Source organism: Mixophyes fleayi, chromosome 2 (genome assembly GCF_038048845.1).
Source record: "Mixophyes fleayi isolate aMixFle1 chromosome 2, aMixFle1.hap1, whole genome shotgun sequence".
Taxonomy (NCBI): Eukaryota; Metazoa; Chordata; class Amphibia; order Anura; family Limnodynastidae; genus Mixophyes; species Mixophyes fleayi.
In genome coordinates, this window is record NC_134403.1 from 59726701 (window position 1) to 59751550 (window position 24850).

At 40.1% G+C, this 24850-nt stretch overlaps 1 protein-coding gene across 1 annotated transcript; it reads right to left on the reverse strand.

Annotated features, from left to right (window-relative positions):
* Window positions 1–12642: 12642 nt before the first annotated feature.
* On the reverse strand, window positions 12643–24513 carry SERPINE3 (serpin family E member 3). Its single transcript, XM_075197958.1, has 9 exons — window positions 24372–24513; window positions 22918–23206; window positions 20969–21202; window positions 17830–18027; window positions 17072–17270; window positions 16735–16835; window positions 16499–16585; window positions 14425–14508; window positions 12643–12771 (listed from the first exon to the last, which is right to left on the reverse strand). Exons 2-9 carry the CDS (start codon window positions 23174–23176, stop codon window positions 12728–12730), a joined length of 1206 nt encoding a protein of 401 aa, XP_075054059.1. The 5' UTR covers window positions 23177–23206; window positions 24372–24513; the 3' UTR covers window positions 12643–12727.
* Between the last annotated feature and the right edge of the window lie 337 nt (window positions 24514–24850).

Consider the following 24850-nt stretch of genomic DNA (forward strand, 5'->3'; position numbering starts at 1 on the left):
AAACAAAATCAACAAAGATTACTTTAAAAAAAAAAATAAGTTTCTTTCTACATTTTGCACCTTAATGCTCACCACAGATTAACTCTAGAGTCGGCTATATTTCTCCCCCAGGAATTGGCTGCTATGAGGTGCACAGGAAACTGTTGAGAAGTCTCCGAGACTTGTGTGCGCCGTCTCTGTGGGTGTCTATGTGATTCCCCCTTAGATGGGCCAAGTCTCTTTGCTTCCACTCTTGTCATTGTACAGTCCTGTGCTTGGTGTCCCATTTTAGTGCATCTAAAACACTTTCTCAACTCATGTTGTTTCTCTTTTTTACAATCTCTTGCGAAATGGCCTTCTTCGTTACACTTAAAACACCTGATTTTTCTATGTTTCTTATTATGTGGGTTGTATGCTGGTGGTCGTGTGTGCAATCCCTCTAGTGCTGGGATACTTACCATCATTACCCTATCACTTAGTGCTTTTTCCTCTTTACATATATTTTTATCATGTCCTATAGCTGACTCCCTGAGAACACTTACAGTGATTCCTTTCCAGTTTGGTAATGAAGTTTGCACCCTTCTTTTCAAGTTTTCCCTGAGGCCATCCATTAGAACTTTAACAGCAACCTCCCTGTAATATACATTATCTTTTATGTCTGGTACCCCAGTATATTTGACCATCTCCATCAGAGCCCTGCAAAAGTAGTCTGTTGCATTTTCACTATCTTTTTGCTGGATACTAAAAATTTTACTCCAGTCCACTATCACTGGGAAATATATGGCCAACTGTGTGATTATATTTCTAATATTGTCCTGATTATCATCCTCGGTTAAGGATTCATCCTCCTCCAACATACAATCATTAATGAACTTTTGTATATCAGTATTGAGAGGAAGACAGGCCTTCAATAATACTCGCCAATCTTTATTAGTTGGCTCATACACATTACCATAATATCTAATAAACTGCTGACATTTGGTCAAATCTTTCCTAGGATCAGGGAAATCAGACAAAATTGAAAATGTTTCAGACCTAGTGCATGGATCATGCTTTGCTACATGTTTTAAGGGAACATCACTATTTCTGTCTGCTTTCCCATTGGGAACTGCTGCTGTGCAGACAGGATGTAAGTCTACCAGATCACTAAAACTAGTTGCTGAAATTGCTGCTGCAGTACAATGGATGTCTCCCCCTGTGTTAACCTTTTCATTATTCTCACCACTTTCAGCAGCTGCCCCTGCTGGTGGGACCGTTCCTCTTCTTTTTCCTGAAACATTACTTTTAACGTTACTTAAAACAACATACAACTTACTAGTTACAGTTTTTACATTTTTGGTATTGGCTGTACTTCCCGCCCCAACCGAATTTATCGGGGGCGTGTTTGCGCTCAGTTCGCCACGCTTTGCAACGCACACTTCCGGAATGCTTGTTTCCGGTACGCTTACTTCCGCTGAACACGTGTTTTTCCTTACACTCACTTCCGCTGTGCGTTCGCTGCTCTGCCACGTGTTACCTTCCATTTGCCACAATTTTAAACAGTCATCATGTTCAATTCTCGTTTTTTTTTTATTTAATCAACCGCACTTTATCTCTAACATTATTTAACACCTCTGAGTCAAGAGTACCTATGTTTGGGAAAGGTTTCACACACTCCAGGGTCATCTTGACCCATTTGTCGCAGTATGCTGTTGCATACGCACCATATTTATTAAACATACGGAACCTTGCGGAATCAATTGGTCCTTCCTTAAGCAGCACAACATCAACCATCTCTAGCGTTTGCTTAGCACCCATTGTGAAAACAACCTATTTCTCAATGCTACGCAAAAAAAGACTTTTTACCTGTTCTCCTTTCAAACAGAACTTACTAGAGATTTTTTATCCGTGGACGGTTTCACAGGCTACGCCCACGCACCTCCTAACCCAGAAATATCACTATGGACAACAGAAATATCAGCTCCTCGATATCCTGGCTCTCCACAAAATTCTGTTGAGTATTACTGAACTGGTAGTACCGGGGTTTTATACCCGTTTGTACCAGCGTAATTCCTCTCAGCCGTTCAACCCAAGTCACAAGCACGGTTGTACAACCATGCGGTCCGATCGCACCGCTTAACAATACTAACTATCGCTAAACTTTGCAATTACTCTTGGGGAGAAAGTTTCCAAAAGCTTTTTAACTGTTCTCTTTTCAAACAGGGCTTTTGCTGCCAGTATACCTGCCTTGTATACTACCTCGGTTGCAAGCCCGCCTCGTCAAGCGGCAACCGATATCCCTGTCTTTTTGACAGTAAATCAACTTTCACTTCAAAATCATACAATCACCAAACATATACACCTTAGTTTTCTGCACAGAAAATAACTTTCCCAAACAATGGCACTATCTTTTCAGAGACTTTACCATGTGCTTACAGTATGCACATATTAACTATCAAAACTATTGTTCAACCACGTGGCAAATCTACCGGAAGTTCGCGTATGCACAGCAGGAAATACACATACGCTCAGCAATGCGATACACTTTAAAACATAAAACGACAATAAAAATAAACATTTTTCTTTCCTGTCCCTAGATTCTAATTAGCGTTCCTTCAGTCTATGCAACAACGGACATTCGGTTTCGCAACACACAGTGAACCACAGGTATTAGACGCATTACGTTCTTTCCTGCTTTATGCGACGTGTCCGTCAATCCACCCTTTGTTGAGGAACCGAATATCGTAAGCATTGCATACCTGCCGGTAACGTAACTCCTAACTCAAGAGCCCCCAAATTATTAAAGTAATTCTATCGTTTTAAAATAAGCATTGCCCAATCAATTGTATGTGTATCCAAAGCACATGGTGGTTTATTTTAGCAGATGTAAATAGTCAACAATTCAATACATTATTATATTATGATACAGTACAGTACAGCACAGCCAATACCAAAAGATGAGTACATACCAATGCAATCGCTTGCGCACGCTGCGCACCCACCGGACCCGATGGACAATATTCTGTATAGAATATTGTGTCAGAGTTGACTGAGGCCCCAGTGAGATGCAACTAATATATATACACTCAGTGTTTCATTGTGAACAATAGAGATGACGTAGATTGTTTCTATAGGTCCAGACGTTGGGTGGGTCCAGGCCAGACAGGTAATAGGTTGATTCAATCTAAGGAATCCAAAGGTGGGGGTCTTCTGTCCAGGGGGTCTGCTCCTTTTCATAGCCAGTATCATACAAAGGTTCACTCTCTAATATCAATAACTAAAGTAGGCAATGTGCGATCTCTTCGCCGACTGCACCGGACAGCTGCTGATGATTAGGGCTTCAATATGATATCAGGCATGACACCTTTCCTATTACCTAAACCTTTAATAACACTACAATGTACATATAATCAACATATATATATCTATATATATATATATATATATATATATATATATATATATACTAATAATAAACCGAATACTATCTGCTCCTGAATTACAGTGTAACAGAACCAATATGAAATTATATAAATAACTAACTGTTGTAATGCGAGTGTGTGCGTGCGTATTTTACCGTGCGAACGCACCACGTCACGTAACACGTGGCGTACGCTTCGCAATACGCACGGCAAACCAATATTAAACCAATATACTTTCGTTTATCCAATTATACGACTTTGACACTTCGGCAGTAGTAGCCAGATGGGCGCTCTGGCTATGTCCGTGGGCGGCAGATCATCAATCTAAAAGCCATCTGGCAACGCTTCCATGTGAAGTCCGTTTCCTGTTTGGCGAAAAACTGCACAATCTAATGCAGAGTTTAGCAAGTGGCAAAGCTAATCGGTTACCACAGGACAGAAAGGGAAGACGCTTCTTTTCTTCTCCAAAGCAGCAGTTTAAAGAAGCCCGTACCTGTATGCCGGGGAAACCATATTCTAGACAACAGAATAGTATGGCAAGACAGTCCTTTCAGCCCTTCAGACCAAGAAGGGGGAAGCAAGGACAGCAAAGACCCCAATGACTATCTATGGATCCAGTCCCCACTAACTCCAGTGGGTGGCAGGATATCACGCTTTGCAAAAGTTTGGATTCAGACCATGCAAGACAAATGGGTCCAGGAGATGGTCACCAAGGGATACGCAATAGAATTTCATACATACGCTGTAGAGAACAAATTCATTCAGTCAAGAAGTCCCTCGTCTAAGAGCTCTGGTGAAAACAAGAGCTATCGTATCAGTACCGTTGGGTCAGGAAAAAAGGGGGTTCTATTCCAGACTCTTCCTTGTCCAGAAACCATCAGGTGCCTTCAGGACAGTGCTAGATTTAAGGGCTTTCAACTGCTATGTACGAGCAAAACATTTTAGGATGGAATCTGTCAACACAATTCTCAATGCAGTAGAAACAGGAGATTTTCTGGCGGCAATAGACTTAAAAGATGCATTTTTCCATATTCCGGTCACATCACCAACAGTTTCTAAGGTTTTGTATTCTAGGGCGTCACTTCCAGTTCACTTGTCTTCCATTTGGCCTTTCCACGTCTCCAAGAACATTCACCAAGGTCCTTGTAGTTCTCCTGGCGGCACTCGGGGAAAGAGGAGTGACCTTGTGGTCATATCTGGACGATAGTCTATTTTCGGCAAAATCAGAAAAAGCAGCCTTGGAAACTGCATTTCAAGTGATCCAGTTTCTGCATCAACACGGTTGGCTAGGCAATATAGAAAAAAGCCATTTGATACCATCACAACAGATTGTATTTCTAGGAGTGCAAATAAATACACGTACGGACAAAGTCTGCCTCTCTCAAGAAAGGGCCGGCAAGATCTAGTCTTTAGCACACCTAATTCAAATCCAACCTTGTGTGTCAGCGCGAACATGTCTGCACCTCCTAGGAATGTTTTCCTTAACAATAGGAATACTCCCATGGGCGAGATGGCATATGCGAGTTCTTCAAGCAAACCTCTTTGCGCAGTGGGATCCCTAGACTCCAAAGTCCAATCCCTCTCAGCCCTTCACGTAGCAGGCAAATACAACATAGTGGCGGATTATTTGAGCAGACACCAAGTTCACCCAGGGGAATGGGAGCTGCACGAAGAAGTCTTTCAACTGGTACAATGCAGATTTGGAGCACCAGAAATAGACCTTATGGCCACAGGAAGCAATGCCAAGGTACCCCTCTTCTACTCGCGTCACAGATATCAGAGCCCTAGGGATAGATGCCCTGTCAATGCAGTGGAACTTTAAACTGAGGTACGTGTTTCCTCCCTTTCCACTCGTCCCTCAGATACTCCGGAAAATAAGGAAAGAGAAAGTGGAGGTGATAGCGATCCTCACTGCGTGACCGAGGCATCCCTGGTTCACTGTACAGAGAATGTTGCTGGGTCATCCATGGCCGTTACCGATCAAGCCAGATCTCATACATCAGGGTCCAGTTTTACATCCAATTCCAAACTCTCTGAGTTTGATGGCATGGAGACTGAGAGGCAATTACTGAAATCCAAAGGGGTCTCAGATGAAGTAATAGACATTCTAATTCACGCCAGGGAAAAGAACTTCTCTATAATTTATTACAGAATCTGGAAAAAATGTATTTGTTGGGCAGGGGACATGGCGAAGAATCCCATGTCTGCCAGTGTTAGAATTTCTCAAAGATGGTTTTGTTAAAGGACTAGCACCCGCTACGCTAAAGGTACAAGTATCTGCCCTTAGCATCTTTCTTGATATCAAATTGGCATCTGAGTCTTATCTTCCAGTTTTTTCAAGCACTAAAGAGGTTACACCCAAGACTGAAACCATTCTTAGCCCCTTGGGACCTTTAATATTGTTTTGGATGCCTTAACAGCCGATCCTTTTGAGCCGTTGCAAGACATATCTCTTAGATGCCTCACTCTAAAGGTACTCTTTTTGGTAGCTATCACTTTGGCTCGTCGAATAGGAGACATACATGCTTTATGGTGTGAAGACCCCTTTCTGAATATCTATGAAGATTGAGTGGTGCTGAAGATGAATCCAGATTATTTACCCAAGGTGGTATCCTCATTCCACATCAATCAGGAGTTGATTCTGCCATCTCTCTATCCCCATCCCGCTAATAGTGATGAAACACGTCTCCACACTCTAGACCTAGTACGTAGATATAGCCCTCACATCATCAAAACTAAAAATCTGAGGAAGACCAAGCAACTATTTGTGTTTCCGGAAGGTCCTTGCAAAGGACAGGCCCCATCCAAACCCACATTGGAAAAGTGGAATAGAGAAGTGATTGCACAGGCCTACAGGGGGAAAGGACATGAGGTACCTAGAATACTGAAAGCACATTCAACTAGGGCGGTAGCGACCTCCTGGGCACATAGAACACATACATCGGCAACTGACATCTGTGAGGCAGCCGGATGGTCGCCTGTGCACACCTTTTCTAGACATTATCTTCTGGACGTTTCAGTCTCTAAAGAAACACAGTTTGGAAGAAAGATTCTCCAACAATCACTGTAAATAAATTTTCTGTTTGGCTTTATTAAGGTGTTGGTTTTATTGCCCTCCCAATTATTGTACTGCTTTTGGTATATCCCATTGTAAGGGCTGCCATGGAGGAGGGAAAGTAAAATTGAGAATTATACTCACTGTTAATTTCCTTTCCTTGAAATACTCCATGGCAGCCCTATTTTTTCCCACCCTTGTTCTGTAGTTAGGTATAGGACGGCTTGGGAAGTTACGAAAGACACTGAGGAAGAGGAGGAGCTGTCTTATATAGGGGACAGGTGGGACAAAATTCTTCCTGTCTACACTAGCTGATCAGGGATTAACCCATTGTAAGGGCTGCCATGGAGTATTTCAAGGAAAGAAAATTAACAGTGAGTATAATTCTCAATTTTCTCTGACTCCATTGGGGACACTGTGTACTCTCTTATTGCTCTGTATAGGTTCTGTTGCTGTTATGGTTATCTGGTTTCTTATACCTTTATTGGCCTTTATATGCTTCTAAACTGAGGTTGCTTCCAGAGAAGTGGGGCATAATAGGGGATGAGTTTATAATAAACAACTTAAATTAAGTGCTTAAACCCCTTGTCCGCCAGCTCGTAAAATAGATTTTACAGTGAGTACAAATCCTCTTAAAAATAACAAAAAAACCAACAAAGTAACTTTTGGGGCAAATTATGGAGGAGGATGAGATGGCTACTGCACAGGGTCTGCGTCCCCATAAAATAAACAATATATAACAACCAAACCGCTGTAGTACTTCAAATCCTCCAAAAAACTGGTGACCCTGATACAGAGGCAGCCTATCTTGCGTGTTTCATTGTAATCTACAACTTCCTCAGAGATAGTCCTGTATCTCTGAGGAAGTTGTAGATTACAACGAAACACATAAGATAGGCTGCCTCTGTATCAGGGTCACTGATACTCATATGCCGTTTTTACACTCGGAGCTCGCTTATAATTGGAGCCGGAATTGCCTGCACTAAAGTTTTCACTCTAGATCTCGTACCAGGGATCCAGTAACCATCAGGAATATTGCAGGAGGCTCTATCATTAGACCAAATAGGTCATTACATCGGCCGCCAACAGGACATAAGGAAGATGTTCAGTATATCCATACGCATAAGAACCAATATTCCGGTATTCGTTGTTGGAGGAGGACTTTAGCTGCAACAATTACTTTCAGCATGCATGCTTTAGACATGAAAGCACTGATCGGGTGACACACGACAGATTCCAGTATCCGGTAAGCAAGTGCTTTATATTGTGGATTGTCCGTACCGCCATACAAATTATTTACAAACACAATTTGTGCTGGATGAGATTTATCAACTGCGTATTATAAACTGCATGATACCGATATGGGATGTCTGACCGTCTAGCCCAGGCCTGTCCAACCTGCTGCCCTCCAGATGTTGTGAAACTACAAGTCCAAGCATGCTCTTCCAACTATCAACAGGTTGTCTACTGCAAAGCATGCTGGGGCTTGTAGTTTCACAACACCTGGAGGGCCGCAGGTTGGACAGGCCTGGTCTAGCCTATTAATCGGGGACTTCAAATGATTGGTTACTCCAGATTTGCGGACTGTCTCAATCGTAGATATACCCCACTGAGTTGGATCCGTTTATGGCCATATTAGGAATATTGTTGTGAGCTCGGTCTGAGTATGATTTTGAACTAATATATACCATCATTTTTTGGAGGAATTTACTTGATCGGATTCAAGATGTTATTATAGGTGCACCTAAACAATATTGTTCCTCCTACCAGAGTTGGGAATTTATATTTATATGTATGCATATTGAGTATTCAACAAGTTTTTATATATGTTATTTATTTTATTAAAGTTTTAAATCCACATTGCATTACCAGTTTTTTGGAGGATTTGAAGTACTACTGCTGTTTGGTTGTTACAAATCCTCTTAATGTCACCATGTAGGAGCTTCTTATCAGTAATCACTGTGTAGGTCTCCCCCCTCTTATTGCAATGATCATTAGGCAGGACTTGACCATTTTCAGTGAGAGAGCAGGCGGTAATGACAGCTTTGTATTTACTCTCTCTATTAGATATGCCTAAAACTTCACCGAGCAGCTACACAAGTCAAGAGTCCTGTGCGGTTCCTCCTCTGCCTCCAGCAGCCCTTGGTATTTGCCTGAACTAAGTCCTCACAACTAAAACCTGGCAAGTCCCATCTGAGGAGTGGTGTAACAGCCAGTGTCTCCAAACCTGGCCTGCTCTTAGGTTTCTGCTCTACTTGGGACAGGCAAATATAAATTGACATTTCATTCTCCCACAGTTAAATGTAGACATAAACGTGAAACCTGTACCTAAATTACTATTAGAATACCATTACTCACAGCCAAAACAAGTCAAATGTGAAACATATTTAAGGTAATGCCTCAAAACCAGTAGGTACAAGTACAGTTATGGCCAAAAGTTTTGAGAATGACACAAGTATTGGTTTTCACAAAGTTTGCTCCTTCAGTGTGTTCAGACCTTTTTTGTCAGATGTTGCTATGGTATACTGTAGTAAAATTACAAGCATTTTATAAGTGTCAAAGGCTTTTATTGACAATTAAATTAAGTTTATGCAAAGAGTCAATGTTTGCAGTGTTGACCCTTCTTTTTGAAGACCTCTGCAATTCGCCCTGACATGCTGTCAATCAACTTCTGGGCCACATACTGACTGATGGCCGCCCATTCTTGCCTAATCAATGCTTGGAGTTTGTCAGAATTTGTGGGTTTTTGTTTGTCCACCCGCCTCTTGAGGACTGACCACAAGTTCTCAATCGGATTAAGGTCTGGGGACCCAAAATTTCAATGTTTTGATCCCCAAAGCCACTTAGTTATAACTTTTGCCTTATAGCAAGATGCTCCATCATGCTGGAAAAGGCATTGTTTGCCACCAAACTGTTCTTGGGTGGTTGGGAGAAGTTGCTCTTGGAGGATGTTTTGGTACCATTCTTTATTCATGGCTGTGTTCTTAGGCAAAATTGTGAGTGAGCCCACTCCCTTTCCTGAGAAGCAACCCCACACATGAATGATCTCAGGATCCTTTACTGTTGGCATGACACAGGGCTGATGGTAGCACTCGCCTTTCCTTCTCCAGACAAGCGTTTTTCAAGATGCCCCAAACAATCGGAATGGAGATTCATCAGAGAAAATTTACCCCAGTCCTCAGCAGTCTAATCTCTGCACCTTTTGCAGAATATCAGTCTGTCCCTGATGTTTTTCCTGGAGGAAAGTGGCGTCTTTGCTGGCCTTCTTGACACCGGGCCATCCTCAAAGTCTTCGCCTCACTGTGCGTGCAGATGCACACACAGCTGCTTACTACCATTCCTGAGCAAGCTCTGCACTGGTGGTGCCCCGATCCTGCAGCAGAATCAACTTTAGAAGACTGTCCTGGCGCTTGCTTGACATTCTTTGGTACCCTTAAGCCTTCTTCACAACTAATGAACCTCTCTCCTTGAAGTTCTTGATCTGATAAATGCTTATCCGCAACAATATCCTTGCCTGTAAAGCCCTTTTGGTGCAAAGCAATGATAACTGCATGTGTTTCATTGTAGGTAACCATGTTTAACAGAGGAATAACAATGATTTCAAGCACCCACCCTCCTTTTAAAGCTTCCAGTATGTCATTCTAAATCCGCATGACAGAGTGATCTCCAACCTTGTCCTCGTCAACACTTTCACCTATGTTAATGAGAGAACCACTGACCTGATGTCAGCTGGTCCTTTTATAGCAGGGCTGAAATGCAGTGGAAATGTTTTGGGGGCAGAGTTCATTGTCATGGCAAAGAGGGACTTTGAAATTAATTGCAATTTATCTGATTACTCCATGACATTCTGGAGTATATGTGAATACTTATCATAAAAACTGAGGCAGCAGACTTTGTGAATATTATTTGTCATTCTCAACTTTTGGCCATGACTATATGTGTTTTCCTTTTTCTTTTTTTTTTTTAAATGTGGAAACTGCCGATTCCCTCTAGAACTGGCCATACTAGCTGTGAAATTGTGGTTTGGCTTAGAGCATGAAATTATTTGCAAGCTACAGGGACGGGATTTATTTTTCTTACTCCATATCTGCCGGTTGTGGGGACTGCCATGGGCACCAAGTTTGCCCTGAGTTTTGCTAACCTATATATGGGCCATTTTGTACAGATTTATCTGGAATGGCCCTTTTGGAACTTTGTGTTTTATGGATGTAATTTTGACCTTTTTATTATATGGGAAATTAATGATTTAGTTCACTCTTGTTTTACATTTAAATTAGTACTTCTGTCACATACATTACAGTAATGAGTCGATTATTGTTTTGGTTGTGATCCTCTTGGTCCAACACTCCTATATTATTGTTGCCAATTATGAAAACCCAGTGGACTCTAATTCATGCTAATTTAATAGTAGTCACTGTAGGCAATAGTTATTAAGTATCCCTAAAAGTCAATAATTTAAGAAGAAATTGTTCTTCAGATATTACATTTCAACAAGCTTTTGAAATGGTGGAAAATTTAAAGATAAAGGGTATCCACTCGTAGAAAAAAAACTTAAGAGTATGTTAGAGCCTTAGGCCGGGACTCTTTGTTAGTACCAAAGGCTAAACCAGAAAGTTTACAGAATAGACTAAAGGGCACTAAATTGGGACACTAAAACAACATTATTGTAAGAGAACAATATATAATTGACAATAAAATAAAGTGGGGTTCTGTGAAAATACTGCTTGAAGAGATTTCACAATAAATAGTGTACATAATAAATGTAGATATTGTGGCACAGCGGTTAGCATTGTTGCCTCACCGTTCTGGGTTCATACCTGTGGCGTTTGTTCCCATGTGTACGTGGGTTTCCTCCGACATGCCAAAGATGCTACTGGTAGTGTATTGGTTTTTGACCAAATTAATCCTAATGTATGTTAGTGCATCTATGTATGATAGGAAATATAGACTGCTGGGGCAAGGACTGGAGTGAATGATTAAATATTCTCTGTAAAGTGCTGCAGAATATGTAGGTGCTATATAATAACTAGAAAGCAGTCCTGTAAAGAAGATATACTTCCACCCCACTGTCTCATTTTTTCCCGCAATCTATGGTGCAGTTCTGAAACTTGTGTGAATTTGCTTTCCTCATATCCGAGCTAACAGTAATGGACTTTACAGACTGCAAGTTTAAGAATTCATACACTTGGACGTTACCTGCACTGTCACAGTTGTTAGGATGGTTATAGTTGGTATCTGAGGAGGGAAACATTATTCCAGAAATTGTATTCTTGGGTGTCACATCATGGAACAGGATTTATTCTACAAAGCACTGTCCACTTACATGCAGATACCACCTGAGAAAGTGTGACACCTCACCATTTGGCCTATGAAAGCTATTGCATTATGGTGCTAATCACTCAAGCTCTCCTTTAATTAAACACTGCTATAGTAGAAAGTCATGGCATTATGGGCCAGCTATAAACTAGAGATGAGCGGGCTCGGATATCTGAAATCCGAGCCCACCCGAACGTTGCGGATCCGAGACAGATCCGGGTATTCCTGCCAATTGCAAAACTGAAACTGAGGCTCTGAGTCATAATCCCGCTGTTGGATCTCGCGATACTCGGATCCTATAAATTCCCTGCTAGCCGCCGCCATCTTCACTCGGGCATTGATCAGGGTAAAGGGAGGTTGTGTTAGGTGGTCCTCTGTCCTGCTATATCTCGTGCTGTGCTGGGGAAATAACAATGAGCACGGCACGGGCACAGGCACAGGCACGAAAATAAACCAAAAAACTTGATTTTAACACTTTTTATGTTTTTTTCAAAATAAATCCGAATCCAAAACCTTTCGTCAGGTGTTTTGCGAAACAAATCCGAACCCAAAACCTCAAGCAAATCCGAATCCAAAACACGAGACACCAAAAGTGGCCGGTGCACATCCCTACTATAAACAGACATATGAGGAACTCTTATCTCATCAGATTTTACTGCACCCGAGTGTTTACTTAAGTAAAACCAAGTCAGCTCTCCGGCCTCATCCAGACAACACACTTCTAACCATACTAATGACTGACTTCTGTCTGCACTTCGATTTCAAAATGTTGAATAAACCTTTTTTCAAAGTTGCGTCCTGCTACCATTCAAATAAATGATCTATCTTTAATAATGTCCTAATAAAAGGAACTAGAATGCATAGAAATATGTAAAAAATATCAATGCTTTATTAACGAGTATCTATAAAACATCCCTGTTTTGTGTATATCCATGAACAATAAATATATCAATACATTTGTCATCTTGGTACGTGTTCAATGCAAGGGGTTGGTGACTCTTCCGATAAACAGCACAGAGCCTGTAAACAAAAGAAGCCCAAGAGTCTCATTAATCCAGAGAGGTGAACAGTGATATATATTTAGAAAAAAAACTATGCTTTTAGGAGTGACTCATTAAAAAAGTCAATTGTACCAAATAAGTATGCCGTTTTTGGTTTTTTTTTTCTATTAAACTTGTGATACCACTTAGCCCCAACTTCGGGAAGCCTCGCAAACCTATTGGTCAATCTGTTCCCCAGCAGCAGTAAAACTAGCCACACAGGCAGTGATGTCAGCAAATTGACCTGATGGCCGTGTCTGTGGCCTCCCCATTAGATTTCCATGCCAAAGATTGACCCGAGTAAAATCCATTGGATCATTTCTGGAATGCCAGAAAACTCTGTTGGCAGATTGCTGTTTGACGTGTGTGGGATGATGTACTGACCTCCCCAACAGGCGACCATACAGTGGGATTAAATGGCTAGATCTGTCCCATTTGGCCAGCCATGTGTGTTGCCAAATATTAAATTGGCCTGTGGGCTTAGTAGCAGTGCCATCTGTGCTTTTGGCAGAACAGTTAGTTGCTTCTCTTTAGGCTTGGTTATATTTTCCAAGTCTTGTATAGTAATTTATTTTATTGATGATACTTCTATAGATACTTGCTCTTTTTGATTACATTGGGTTCATCTGAAGTTAGTTTATGGACAAAGCAAAATAGGTTATTGGAAAATAATGTTTTCATAAGAACATTGCAGGTGAAAATGACTTATATGTAACGTTCCTACCAAAATATGGAAATATTTTGCTGTGGCTTCCAAGGGTCCACTGGCTCAAACTTTTAATTTGAAGTATTTCAAAGTGTTTTTAATTTAACTTGTTAGAAGGAATTAATTTAATTGGCATCACTGTCTGTTTGCTGGGCCTTGTTTTCAGAGCTTACCTAGCTATTGACGTTGGCCCCAAAATATATAAATGTGTAAGCGTTGTCATTGAGTCAAGTCTGCTAACGAACACTAGGCCTTAAGAATAATTTATTTTTGATGTCTACATACGCTGTCTAGAGCTGTTTGTCTAATAAATTAAATACACAGCTATGTGACCAATTTTATTCAAATGTTATTACTGATCTAATACAAATAAGAATTACATTATATTATGATTGATATTCTGTTGGATTCTGTTTTTACAGTGTCCTAAAATTATAGATCCGATTTAAGAAATGCAAAAGTGAAACAAAGCCGTGAACAGAGGTTCTTTGGGGTGACGCATTTTATTAGCTATTGAAAACATTTAAATAAAAAGGTGTACTTAATACCTGTTTAATTAGCGTGCATGGTTCCTCTGTGTTATAGCACTGTTACATGTAGTTACCATTGCTACTAAGGACATCTGGTGCAACCAGGTATAGTTAGCATTCCAGTTGCTATGTGTTACAGCATCTTTTTGCACTGTTATATGTATACCAGTTTTTGTAAATTCCTCCCCATCATGTTCTTGCTAATTGAGGCAAGTGACATCACTGAACAGGTTTGAAGAACTACCCACAAGAGGTTGGACCAGTAATCAAGCCAACCTTCCATCCAAAACAGAACAGGGGCCATCTGCTATCCAGAAACATTGTTAAACAGAGAAGACAAACACATACCCACGTGATTTACAAAAGTCACATCAATTATAACCCGTTGGTACTGTACCTGAGCTGGCTTGTCTTAAGAAAAATAGAAACGGCCTGTCTGCTTTAAACACAGGCATGCGCGATCTTTTCAGCAACACCATAGCTGTAAAAGAAATAAAGCAGTGCTCCGTTAAATTTGTATTGGCAGTATAATGGATATAAAATGGCTATGATATCTAAAAATCCTCTATGGATACAAAGCAAACATTACTATTGCACATGTCTATATAGCAAAATGAAAGTATGTGGTAGTGGTTTATATTTTGATCAAAACATTTAAACTCTCAACCCAACATCCTCATTTATTATTGCAAAATACAGATATTCAATAGTAACGTTTCTGTTTTGTATCCATATAGGATTCTTATGAGTTTAAATGTTTTGATCAAAATATGAACCACTATCTCATAATTTAATTTTGTTAGGTACAGATTTGCGATGGTAAGGATAAGTGGTGATAACTGGATTTTTATTTTGTAACCATAGCTGTAAAACACACATTTAAAAGGAATTATGATTGGGGGTAGTAGTGAAAAGCAAGAAGAAAGAAAAATCTTAGGAAGGAACCACTGACTATCTCTGGCACTGCTTCAATGTTGTCACTGGTTCCTAGTAAACTGATTGGTTACACAAAGGTTCAGACTACAACATGAATGCTTCCACCGATCCAGTATGGAAAATGTGTTCACAAAAAATTACAAATATGGATGAACTCATTTTGCAGTCTCCTGATTCAGAGAAGCTATAAAACATGCTTATCCACAGAAGGGGATTAATTAGCTATACATATACCGCACATGATGTATGCCAGGCTCAGGGACACAACTCGTCCACACATCCTGTACTCCAAAAAATGTTGCTTCTATTCTGTAATGCACAGGGTGTAGAACTCTAGGCAGAATACACCTAGTTTGTTTTAATCATCCCAAAAATTTAAACAATTATTGATTACTAGTGTGACAGTGACTGGCTGATTAACAACAGTAAAGTGACCTCTGTACATAATGCAGGCAGCCCTAGCAGGGACATACCTACTTATTATGGAGCTTAAGGTGCAACTGAAATTGGATTTTTATGTCTCAAACGAATATAATATTTATAATTCTGTCGTATACACCATGTTATAAGGTTTACCAACAAGATACTAATCATTACATTTTTAATCTATTCATTCATGCAAAACTAGCTGCCAAAGGCTACATTTACTGGTGGGTGGTCAACCAGTCTTGTACTCTGTACAACAAGAAGAATACAGCTCTGATGGGACTTTAAAAGTGGATGTTGTCTCTCAGAGGATCGTAAGGGTCACTCACACAGCCATTCGGAGGGAGAGTGCTCTATACATTTATATTTTTTAGTCACTGCTTTGCTGGGCATTCTCTGTCTGTTGTCCCAAGTGGTGTTATATTCTGTTTATTATACAATCATTAGCTCTGTCCCTTGTGAAATAACTTATTTAATATTCTCGCTGTTTGTAACCCCCTCCATTAAAGGGCCGTAAACCTAAATTACAAGATGACTTGTGTACAGTACATGAGCTTTTAATAACACTCAATTATATATTAAAGTTTCAAGAGAACTGGAGTTATTTTCAGTAAAATGTGATATGTATGGGGAACATTTCTTACACACAGCAGAATCCATCACTAATCACATTGAAGGACACTGCAGATAACTTCTATTATGTAGTTTTATCAGAAAATGGCAGATTAAGAAACAGTTGTATAGCAAATGTAAATGTAATGTCTAGTGTCTCCAGTTCTTTCGAGATATGGGAGCTTTTACATATATATTTTACCTGAATATTAGTAGTAGATATTATATGAGGCACATTAATTAGTATATCTTTTATAATAGAGCATGTGTGTCTCTATAGGCATGTAAAATGTTTGGGGGTGATCCATCCCAGAAAAGTTGGATACAGATAAACACTCCGCTTGTGCCATTGGTTCCAGAGGTGCGGGGAACCGGGGCCCACAGCTAGCTAGGTCCGACCCTCTGCACCTGCAGTGGGCCCCATTATCTCCATGGGCCCCGGTGCACCGCACCAATGGTAGCTCCACCACTGATTAGTTCTTCTCTGGTTTACACACCTGTGACTCCTGAAGCTCTTGTACCTCCTTCTGCCACTTCGATCTCTGCTTTATGAATGGCTTGGGCAATGTACAAGTTGCTGTGTTCTGGAAGAGGACAGTATAGGAACATGGAATCATTATGGTCCCAGATAGAGGTTTCTATGTCCATAATATCTACCTAAATGCCCCCAACCCTCCATTAGCATGTGATATTCTGCATTTAGCTACACACATGAATGTAATTAAAGTATTACCTGATATTCCTTTAAAATCTGCTTTGCTTGGATCGAATAGATCTGACACCCCCAGGACTGGTAATACCATCCTTAAATCACTGTGGCTTTGTAATTTAAATCTGCAAGTAAATATAAATATTCCAGAGACACAATCTTTACAGCCTGTTAGGGATTTGTAATAATGTTACCTCAAACTAATCCGGGCGTGGAATAAAATGGCCGCCCAGATGTATGATTTCAGTTAGTGTCTCAAGTGACTCAATTGATATACCATTAGCAAAGGATGTTGACTACAGGATTTGTCTTGGGCTGAATGGTAAGTTAATGAAAACATGTTTTAACTTTAAATTATTACCTAGGCAGGAAGACATCCATTTTGATTCTCTTCATAGAGCTGGTCCACAGTGAAATGCTCTTTGATGATAGGTTTGATTCAATGGAGGACAAAGGCGTGTTTCTGTCTGTGGGACGTACCACAAACATACTGACTGAGTTTCCGAGGTAAGGCAGCTCGACTACTGTAAACTTCTCAAGAGAAGTGGTTTCAAATTGGCCTGCAAAACCAGTGTATATGTTAGTTACTACAGCATGTAGTTAAAATGAGTTTCACATTCTTCCAAAAAACCACCTATAAATACTAAAAACAACAAATATTTGTTTTGTTGACCAATGAATTGTAAAAGGTTAGTGACTAGACTTAGGGTTCACTTTAATGATTTAGCAACAACATAACCCGATTTATGTGTACCTCCCAACAGGTCTGTCCCCGGCAGCGGGACAGGGTCCATGACCATCTTGCAAATGGGGTGTGGCCATGCCCGCAGAGAGCTGCCTGTTATGTACCTCCCCTCCCCTATCCGCAGGACACCAGCGGCACAGATCCCTAAAATCGCAACTGTCCTGCTGAAATTTGGACAGTTGGGTGGTATGTTTATGAGCAAATGATCATATATGTTTACTGCTGCCTTATGGTTGAAATACAGCCCTTAAGAATTTGTATTTATTTTTAATACTTTGAATGTGTAATCCATATATTTTATTATTTCTTCCCTTTCTCTTGTATACATATTGTGAGATAATGACAATAATGTTGAATCATGAGACATTCCTAACCATAATTTACATCCGCAGTTTGGTGCATCATGGGAACTTTAACCACCGATCCATCCATGCTAATGAAGGGCAGAGTCTGGGTGTCGGTAAAAGAGAATTTGGTTTTCCATCTGCTTCTGAAATACATTGTGCTCACAAGTGCGATCTGTGTAAAACCTGGTCTGAAAAGTCCACAAGGCACAAGAGTCTGTATCCCACCTATGTATAAAACAATCAGACATTATATGATTAGGTTAAATTCTAAAATAATTTAGAATATTAAACGTAATGCATGCTTTACTCTGTGCTATCCTGCGCCTGCTAAAAAATGGATAGGCTGCGTTCTCACATTGGCTGTCTGCACTGGGCGCAGGCTTTAATATTTTATATGGTGTATTATCAGAATTCTGTGCTGGAAAATGTTGATGGAAACAAGTAATGATCACCAAACGTGCCCAAAAGTCCAGTGGGAAGCTGTAGTGAAATGCCCACTACCAAAATGTCCACCAGCATTCAAGCAAATTGTAAGCCTATGAAAAAATAAGTGGACAAGCACAAAAGCATCTGTATAAGATACCAAATGTCTTTATAGTAAAGTATATGTATAAGTAGTATATGGACAGTGCTCCGGGGTGTAACAAAAAGGAATGCATTGTATGGCAACACAGTGGCACAGTGGTTAGTATTTCTGCCTCACAGCACTGAGGTCATGAGTTTGATTCCTGACCAGGGCCTTAGCTCTGAGGAGTTTGTATGTTCTCCCCGTGTTTGTGTGAGTTTCTCTAGGGTTCTCTGGTTTTCTCCCACACTCCAAAAACATACTAGTAGGTTAATTGACTGCTGACAAAATCCTCCTTAATGTGTGTTAGGGAATTTAGACTGTAAGCTTCAATGGTGTAGGGACTGATGCAAATGACAAATAGTCTCTGTACAGTCCTGTCTAGTTATTGGAACTATATAAATAAATTATGATGAATAATATCTTTTAGCCCACTTTACATGTCTGGTCTCTCTTCTGCAACATAAGACTGGTTTCAGCTGAGAAGTGTGTGGGCAAATTAAGGAGTGGGTCCTTGGCCTGCTGCCATGAGGGGACAAAGTTCCTCATAACTGAATGAATATGAGTGAGATGGGACAGATCAGATTTGAAGGAAAACTGACCCCAGAGCGTGGCTGCAATCAAAGTGGGGAAGGAGTCCCCATGCTATATTGAGGGGGGGAATACATATCAAGAGAGGACCCCACTGCGAGAAGGGATTGCCACACGGGATAGTGTGACTGTATAAGAGACGACCCTCAGAGATATAGAGGGAATAGGAGACCCCTGCGATGAGCTAAGTGTGAGATACGCAGGACAGACTAAAGCTGGGTACACACTACAGAAATTTCGACCAACTTTTTATGCTGAGCGATTTTACATGCGATCGATGTTCGGATCGCTCGGTCCATGGACTGCATACACACTAGCCTTGTTTAGGACGATAAAGGGAAGAGCGGACGTCCCTTTAGCGACTTTTTACAGCCATGTTGTCGTGAGCAATGACTGTAATTTCGTACTCACTGTTGTGGATTGGTCGGAAATTTATACACACTACACAGCGGAAACGAGATTGGAACGGACATATTTAACGGTACAACCAACCAAATGAGGCGACAATCGTCCATTTGGGCAGACTTTCGACCATCGTGTCACTGTACACACTGACCCGACATTTGAACGAGCGGTCGTATGTCGGCTGATTGAGCCGATTATTGGACGAAAACAGTGTAGTGTGTACCCAGCTTAAGAGCAACACAGAGAGGGCGTGACATCATCCCCGCAGAGGAGGGACAGTAGCAGCTGAACTGTTAGAGCTGCAAAGGACAAACTGACCCTGGATGATGGAAATATTTAAGCGGTCAGTGTGAGCTTCACTAGAGTACAAGGAACCTGCATGTGTTTAAGGGAGGAAGTGTGTCTGCAGATGGAAAGCGGGGAGAGGCTGATTCATCTGAATGATGTGGAATTGAAGTGCCTGGTACGTAATGTGATTTGTGTACAAATGGAACTAGTGGTTGCAGTGGGGGTGTATACAGTGGTATGCCATACCGCCACATCTCATACTGCCTTCATTGTAGAACTATCACATTACCATTTAATTTTTCATACCGTCACTTCTAAATTTCCACTTCGACCACTGAATGAAACTTTGTTTGCTGAAGCAAGTAACTTAAATTCTCTTCTTCAATAAATATTACTTTAAGCCGGCGGTTCCCAAAGTGTGTCACAGGGGTGCCGTGGCGCTGTCACAGGGGTGCCGCCAAGGCCAGAAAATAAAAAAAAAATACTTACCAATCCGGCGGCGCCCAGGACCCAGCATATTCAGTGAGAAGCGACAGGAGAGAGGTGGATGCTGGGTCCCGGGCGCCGCCGGATTGGTAAGAAAACAGAAGAAAAGATAGAAGAAAGAAGGCCAAGTATGGTAAGTAAAGAAAGAGGAGGGGAAATGGTGATAAGAATCAGCAATGGAGGAGCAAAAAGAATGAAGTAGGGGGCAGTGTGATCGTGAATGGGCACAGTGTGATGATTTTTGTACATGTTGTTGTTTTATTTTGTTTGATCTTATTCCTCTTAGTATTAGCTGTAAATTATTCTTTGACAGAAATATAATTGAAAAAAATATATAAAAATATTCTGTTCCCTTGGATTTATGTGTGTTATTTTTTGCAAACAACTTACTAAGTATTTCGGTCCTGACCTAAATACTTATTAAGTTTTTTGGACCCAACTACTTATAAAACAGGACTGCTCGGTAATTACATTGGAGGGGTGCCTTGAAAAAATTATGGGGCCTCTAAGGGTGCCGTGAACTGAAAAAGTTTGGGAACCACTGGTTTAAGCTGAGAGTATGAGAATAAATAGTGAATACTGCATACAATATCCACAAGTATACTACTCATGTTTTAGTTGCGATAGCGACCTGAACTTGTCCTGAACTGCGTTAATTAAAGGAAACTCAATGGAAATAAGTTGACACAAAAGAGCAAAAGTTTTATAAAGAGAGAAAATCGTCAGACGGGAGAGATGTAGTTGGGGAAGGGGTGGGAATATCAAACATGGGGGGGGGGAGGGGGGAATCATGGCTCATTTTCACCCGTGCATGAAAATACAGTTGCTCACCTCCTGTGTTCTTGGTTATCCACTGGCTTATCTGAGTAGTTGTCCTATTATACTGAGTGAAGTTAGTCAGTTGAAGGCTGCTGTTTGCCCACAGTGCAGCAGCGTCGGTAAACTGGGCTGAGAGGGGGGTCCCTTTCTGGATAAACAAGGCGCATGCCAAGCGGATGGTGGTCTCTTGGCTGGAATTGGTAAGTTCCCCATGCATGGCTTTCATAAAGTTGTGCACAGTTTCATCTGGTATTAAATAGAAAGCACAAGGTCAACACAAGCAATAATAGTTACTATACATTCCAAAAGACCTGTACAAACCCCCTCCCCATTGACCCACCAAATCAAAGTGTGGTCACTATGCGCATAGGGTGTGTACCTAATCCTGCAATCTTGATTTATTTCAAAGAAAATCCTTTAAGTATTTCATTAAAATCAAATACAGGCATTTGAATCTAATTTCCTTTACTCACACTGCGTGAACCTTTGGAAGTAAAGTTGTTATTGTAAATTATTAAAGGATTAGGAAGTAAAGAAAGCTGATATGTACTTGGCCAGTGACTAACACTGCCTGGGCTGAGCAGAAATCTCACTGTCAATATGGCTTTTATTTAAGTGATTGGTTAGTGACTGCGCCATTCATCATATACATCTTACTCTTACGCCATTTTCATGACTTGTCTGCTAGGTTTCAGCCAGAAGGGAAATTTTTCCTAAGTACAAACGGGTAGTGAACACTGGGATTTTATCAAGTGAAAAGACATAGAGCTATTTATTTTATTACATCATGACAGCGGTCCAGCTCAATACAGGTTAAAGGAGGTTCAATACTATGATAAATGTTATGACTTTTTCCATATAGTTTTATATCTTTATTGAACATGATTTTCAGTCTATAAAAGCTACAAGTTCTCTGAATACATTCTGAAGTCTAGAAACACCAGATTCTGTGATAAAGGTTTCCAGTGGCAAAAATGAGTTCTATACCAGGTATAGAAAACAATGTGAGGTGGAAACAGTTGTAGAGCCACATACAGCTGGGACCAGATTGGTATGTCTATATAAACGTCACACATACAGTATATAAGTCACAGTGGCTTGTCATCTCTCCTTCGCTAGTGCTGCAAAACACTCAGTAGCTTCATAATCATTCATTCTATTGCTGTCTATAGCTGAGACTGTTGGTGGGCAACAGGCTGGAGGAGGCTTTCGTCAATCACCACCACCACCACCATTTATTTATATAGTGCCACTAATTCCGCAGCCAATCACACAATTACATAGTTCTCACTAGTTTGCTATAGGTTAATTCAGTGCTACTCAATGTTGTTGTTAGCTTGAACTAGACAGATTGTCCTTGTTCTGTGTAGAGAAACCGTGGAACTTCATACAGTACATAGGTGTTTATTTTTATAACTTCTATGTCTAAAATAATAAATCATGGTGAAATGCCTCATTTTTCAATTATAGTTTTCCTATAAAACAAACAATATATAAATCACTATGGGGTATATTTACTAAACTGTGGGTTTGAAAAAGTGGAGATGTTGCCTATAGCAACCAATCAGATTCTAGCTATCATTTATTTTGTACATTCTACAAAATGACAGCTAGATTCTGATTGGTTGCCATAGGCAACATCCTCACGTTTTCAAACCCACAGTTTAGTAAAACTGTCTGCAGTTTCTCAAATGATTTTATTTATTTGTACACACTTCATTAATTTAACGATGAGCATCTAGTTTTCATTGTTTCAAAATAGTTTTCCTTTAGTATTCCAACACCATATCGGTGTAATGAGACAGCGTTATAACTTATTGTCCTCTTATGTGTTCAAGTTTATTACAATATCACTTAATGGTGAATATATCTTTGTCAGTATTGAATGATTTATTACACTACTCATTACACTGGTCATTCCTTGCATTGTTTAGTATGATATGTTTTAAAATGTACTTTACCATAAACGTTGTATCCCAGCGTATTTTCTATCTGAGTGAAAGTATTTCCACGAGCTCCGAATTGCATCAGCCCCAGAGAGCTGGCTACGCTGCTCGGAGAGACAACTAAGTTAGTCCTGTTCTCTATCTCCACTAATGTCTGGTACAGCTTGACTGCAAACTCTGTGTTCAGCTCTCGGAGTCTCTCATACATGTGGCAGGATCCCTGGTTGAGGCAACATGAACACAGCAGGACAAAGAGTGCACACACTGGAGGCATGGAGAAGGTGTGCACAGCCAACCTTCACACCTGAAAAATACATAAATACAATAGGGACAAAAGTACATATTACAAAGCATTATGGTTTATACTGCATGCACAGAAATATGTATATACCTAAATAACGTGTGTACTATGGAGCTAGTCACAAAGTGCAGACATACATGACATATTCCATAGAAACCAATCAGCAGTTAGCTTTGATTGAGATACTGTCAGTTAGAAAATGAAAGCAATAGCCTGATTAGCTGCTATGGGTTACTTACTGTCCTTTTATATGTTTGCATTTTCCTGCTAAATGACACAAGAATGGATATTGTATAGCAACAGCATCAATACATGCAATTATATGAAAACACATATATTTGTGTGGACAGTGTATGCAATGTCTAACTTTTAACAGTGTTGACATTATGACTGTCAACCTTATGGTGTGGACATTCTGAATGGTGACATGTTCATTGTCCACATTCCATTTGTGTGTAGAATGTCACAGCAATAGGAGGAAAGATTCTCTCACAAAAAAAAGCCAGAAAACTTTTTATGCTTGGTTTTATTTCATCGTATTTTTGCCAGTCATTAGTGTCCCATTATTTGTCACTGAATGCTACCTTTTCTTGACATCCCCCTACTCGTTGTTATCTCTCATGTTCTATGTTTAATTACATTCATGAGTCAGTCTAAAACACAAAGAGAAAAATGTTTGATGTGAAATACACAAATGTTTCCACCTTTATTTTACAACTTGACCATGTTTTTAACAATTATTTTTAAAAAAATGGCTAAATACTGAACATATTAATCATGATTACTGTGTATCTTTATGTTTACAAGTGTGTTTACAATGTGAGAAATTCAACTTAAAATCAACGTTTCTAACTAGACAACTTTTGAAAACAAGTTCAGTAGGTTTTCTTTTGTGCTTGTGAATTTCATTGCAATTGGTTATCTTAAGATCATTTTACCACTATAGAAAAAAAAACAAACTGAGAACTTCCGTTAATTGACTTTTGCAAAATTGAAACTAAAGTTAACAAAATCTAGTTCACTTGCCAATAGTCAAAATATCACTGCCTCAGTTCATCTAAGACAATTCATGCTGCACTGAATGCACTTCATAGTTTAGGTTATTGTCAGCTGGCCCATTGATTCTGCAGCAGATGTAATAATCTCAGCTAGCTGTCGATCTACTCACACTTTGTGCTGTTCTGCGCTGTCCCCGGTGTCTCTCTGTGAATCTCCTCCCGTCAAGCACTTTGATGTATTGATGAATAAATCTAAGTCATGAGACTGCAATGAATGGGATAGTAGGTGACTGCAGTCTCTTTTGGTGATGTCTGTACCACTCTGGTCAAATTCCTGTGTACTAGTGGCTCTATATAGAGCCAGGCAGAGAGGCAGGTCACTAATTAGCAAATCCACTGTAAGGCACAATAAGGAAGGCTTGGGGATGCAGTCAGCACATTTTATTAAATCAATACACGGTTGTATGACTTGATTATACTTCAACTGATTAACACTGCATACATTTGACATGTATAGATAAATATGTTTTTCACAACAGTCTGTTCCAGGGTAGAAACTTATTTTTATACAATATGCAGAAACTTTAGAGCGATTTATAAACATATGAATGCACACAGTGCATATTTGAGTGTTTACAGCCTTTATTTT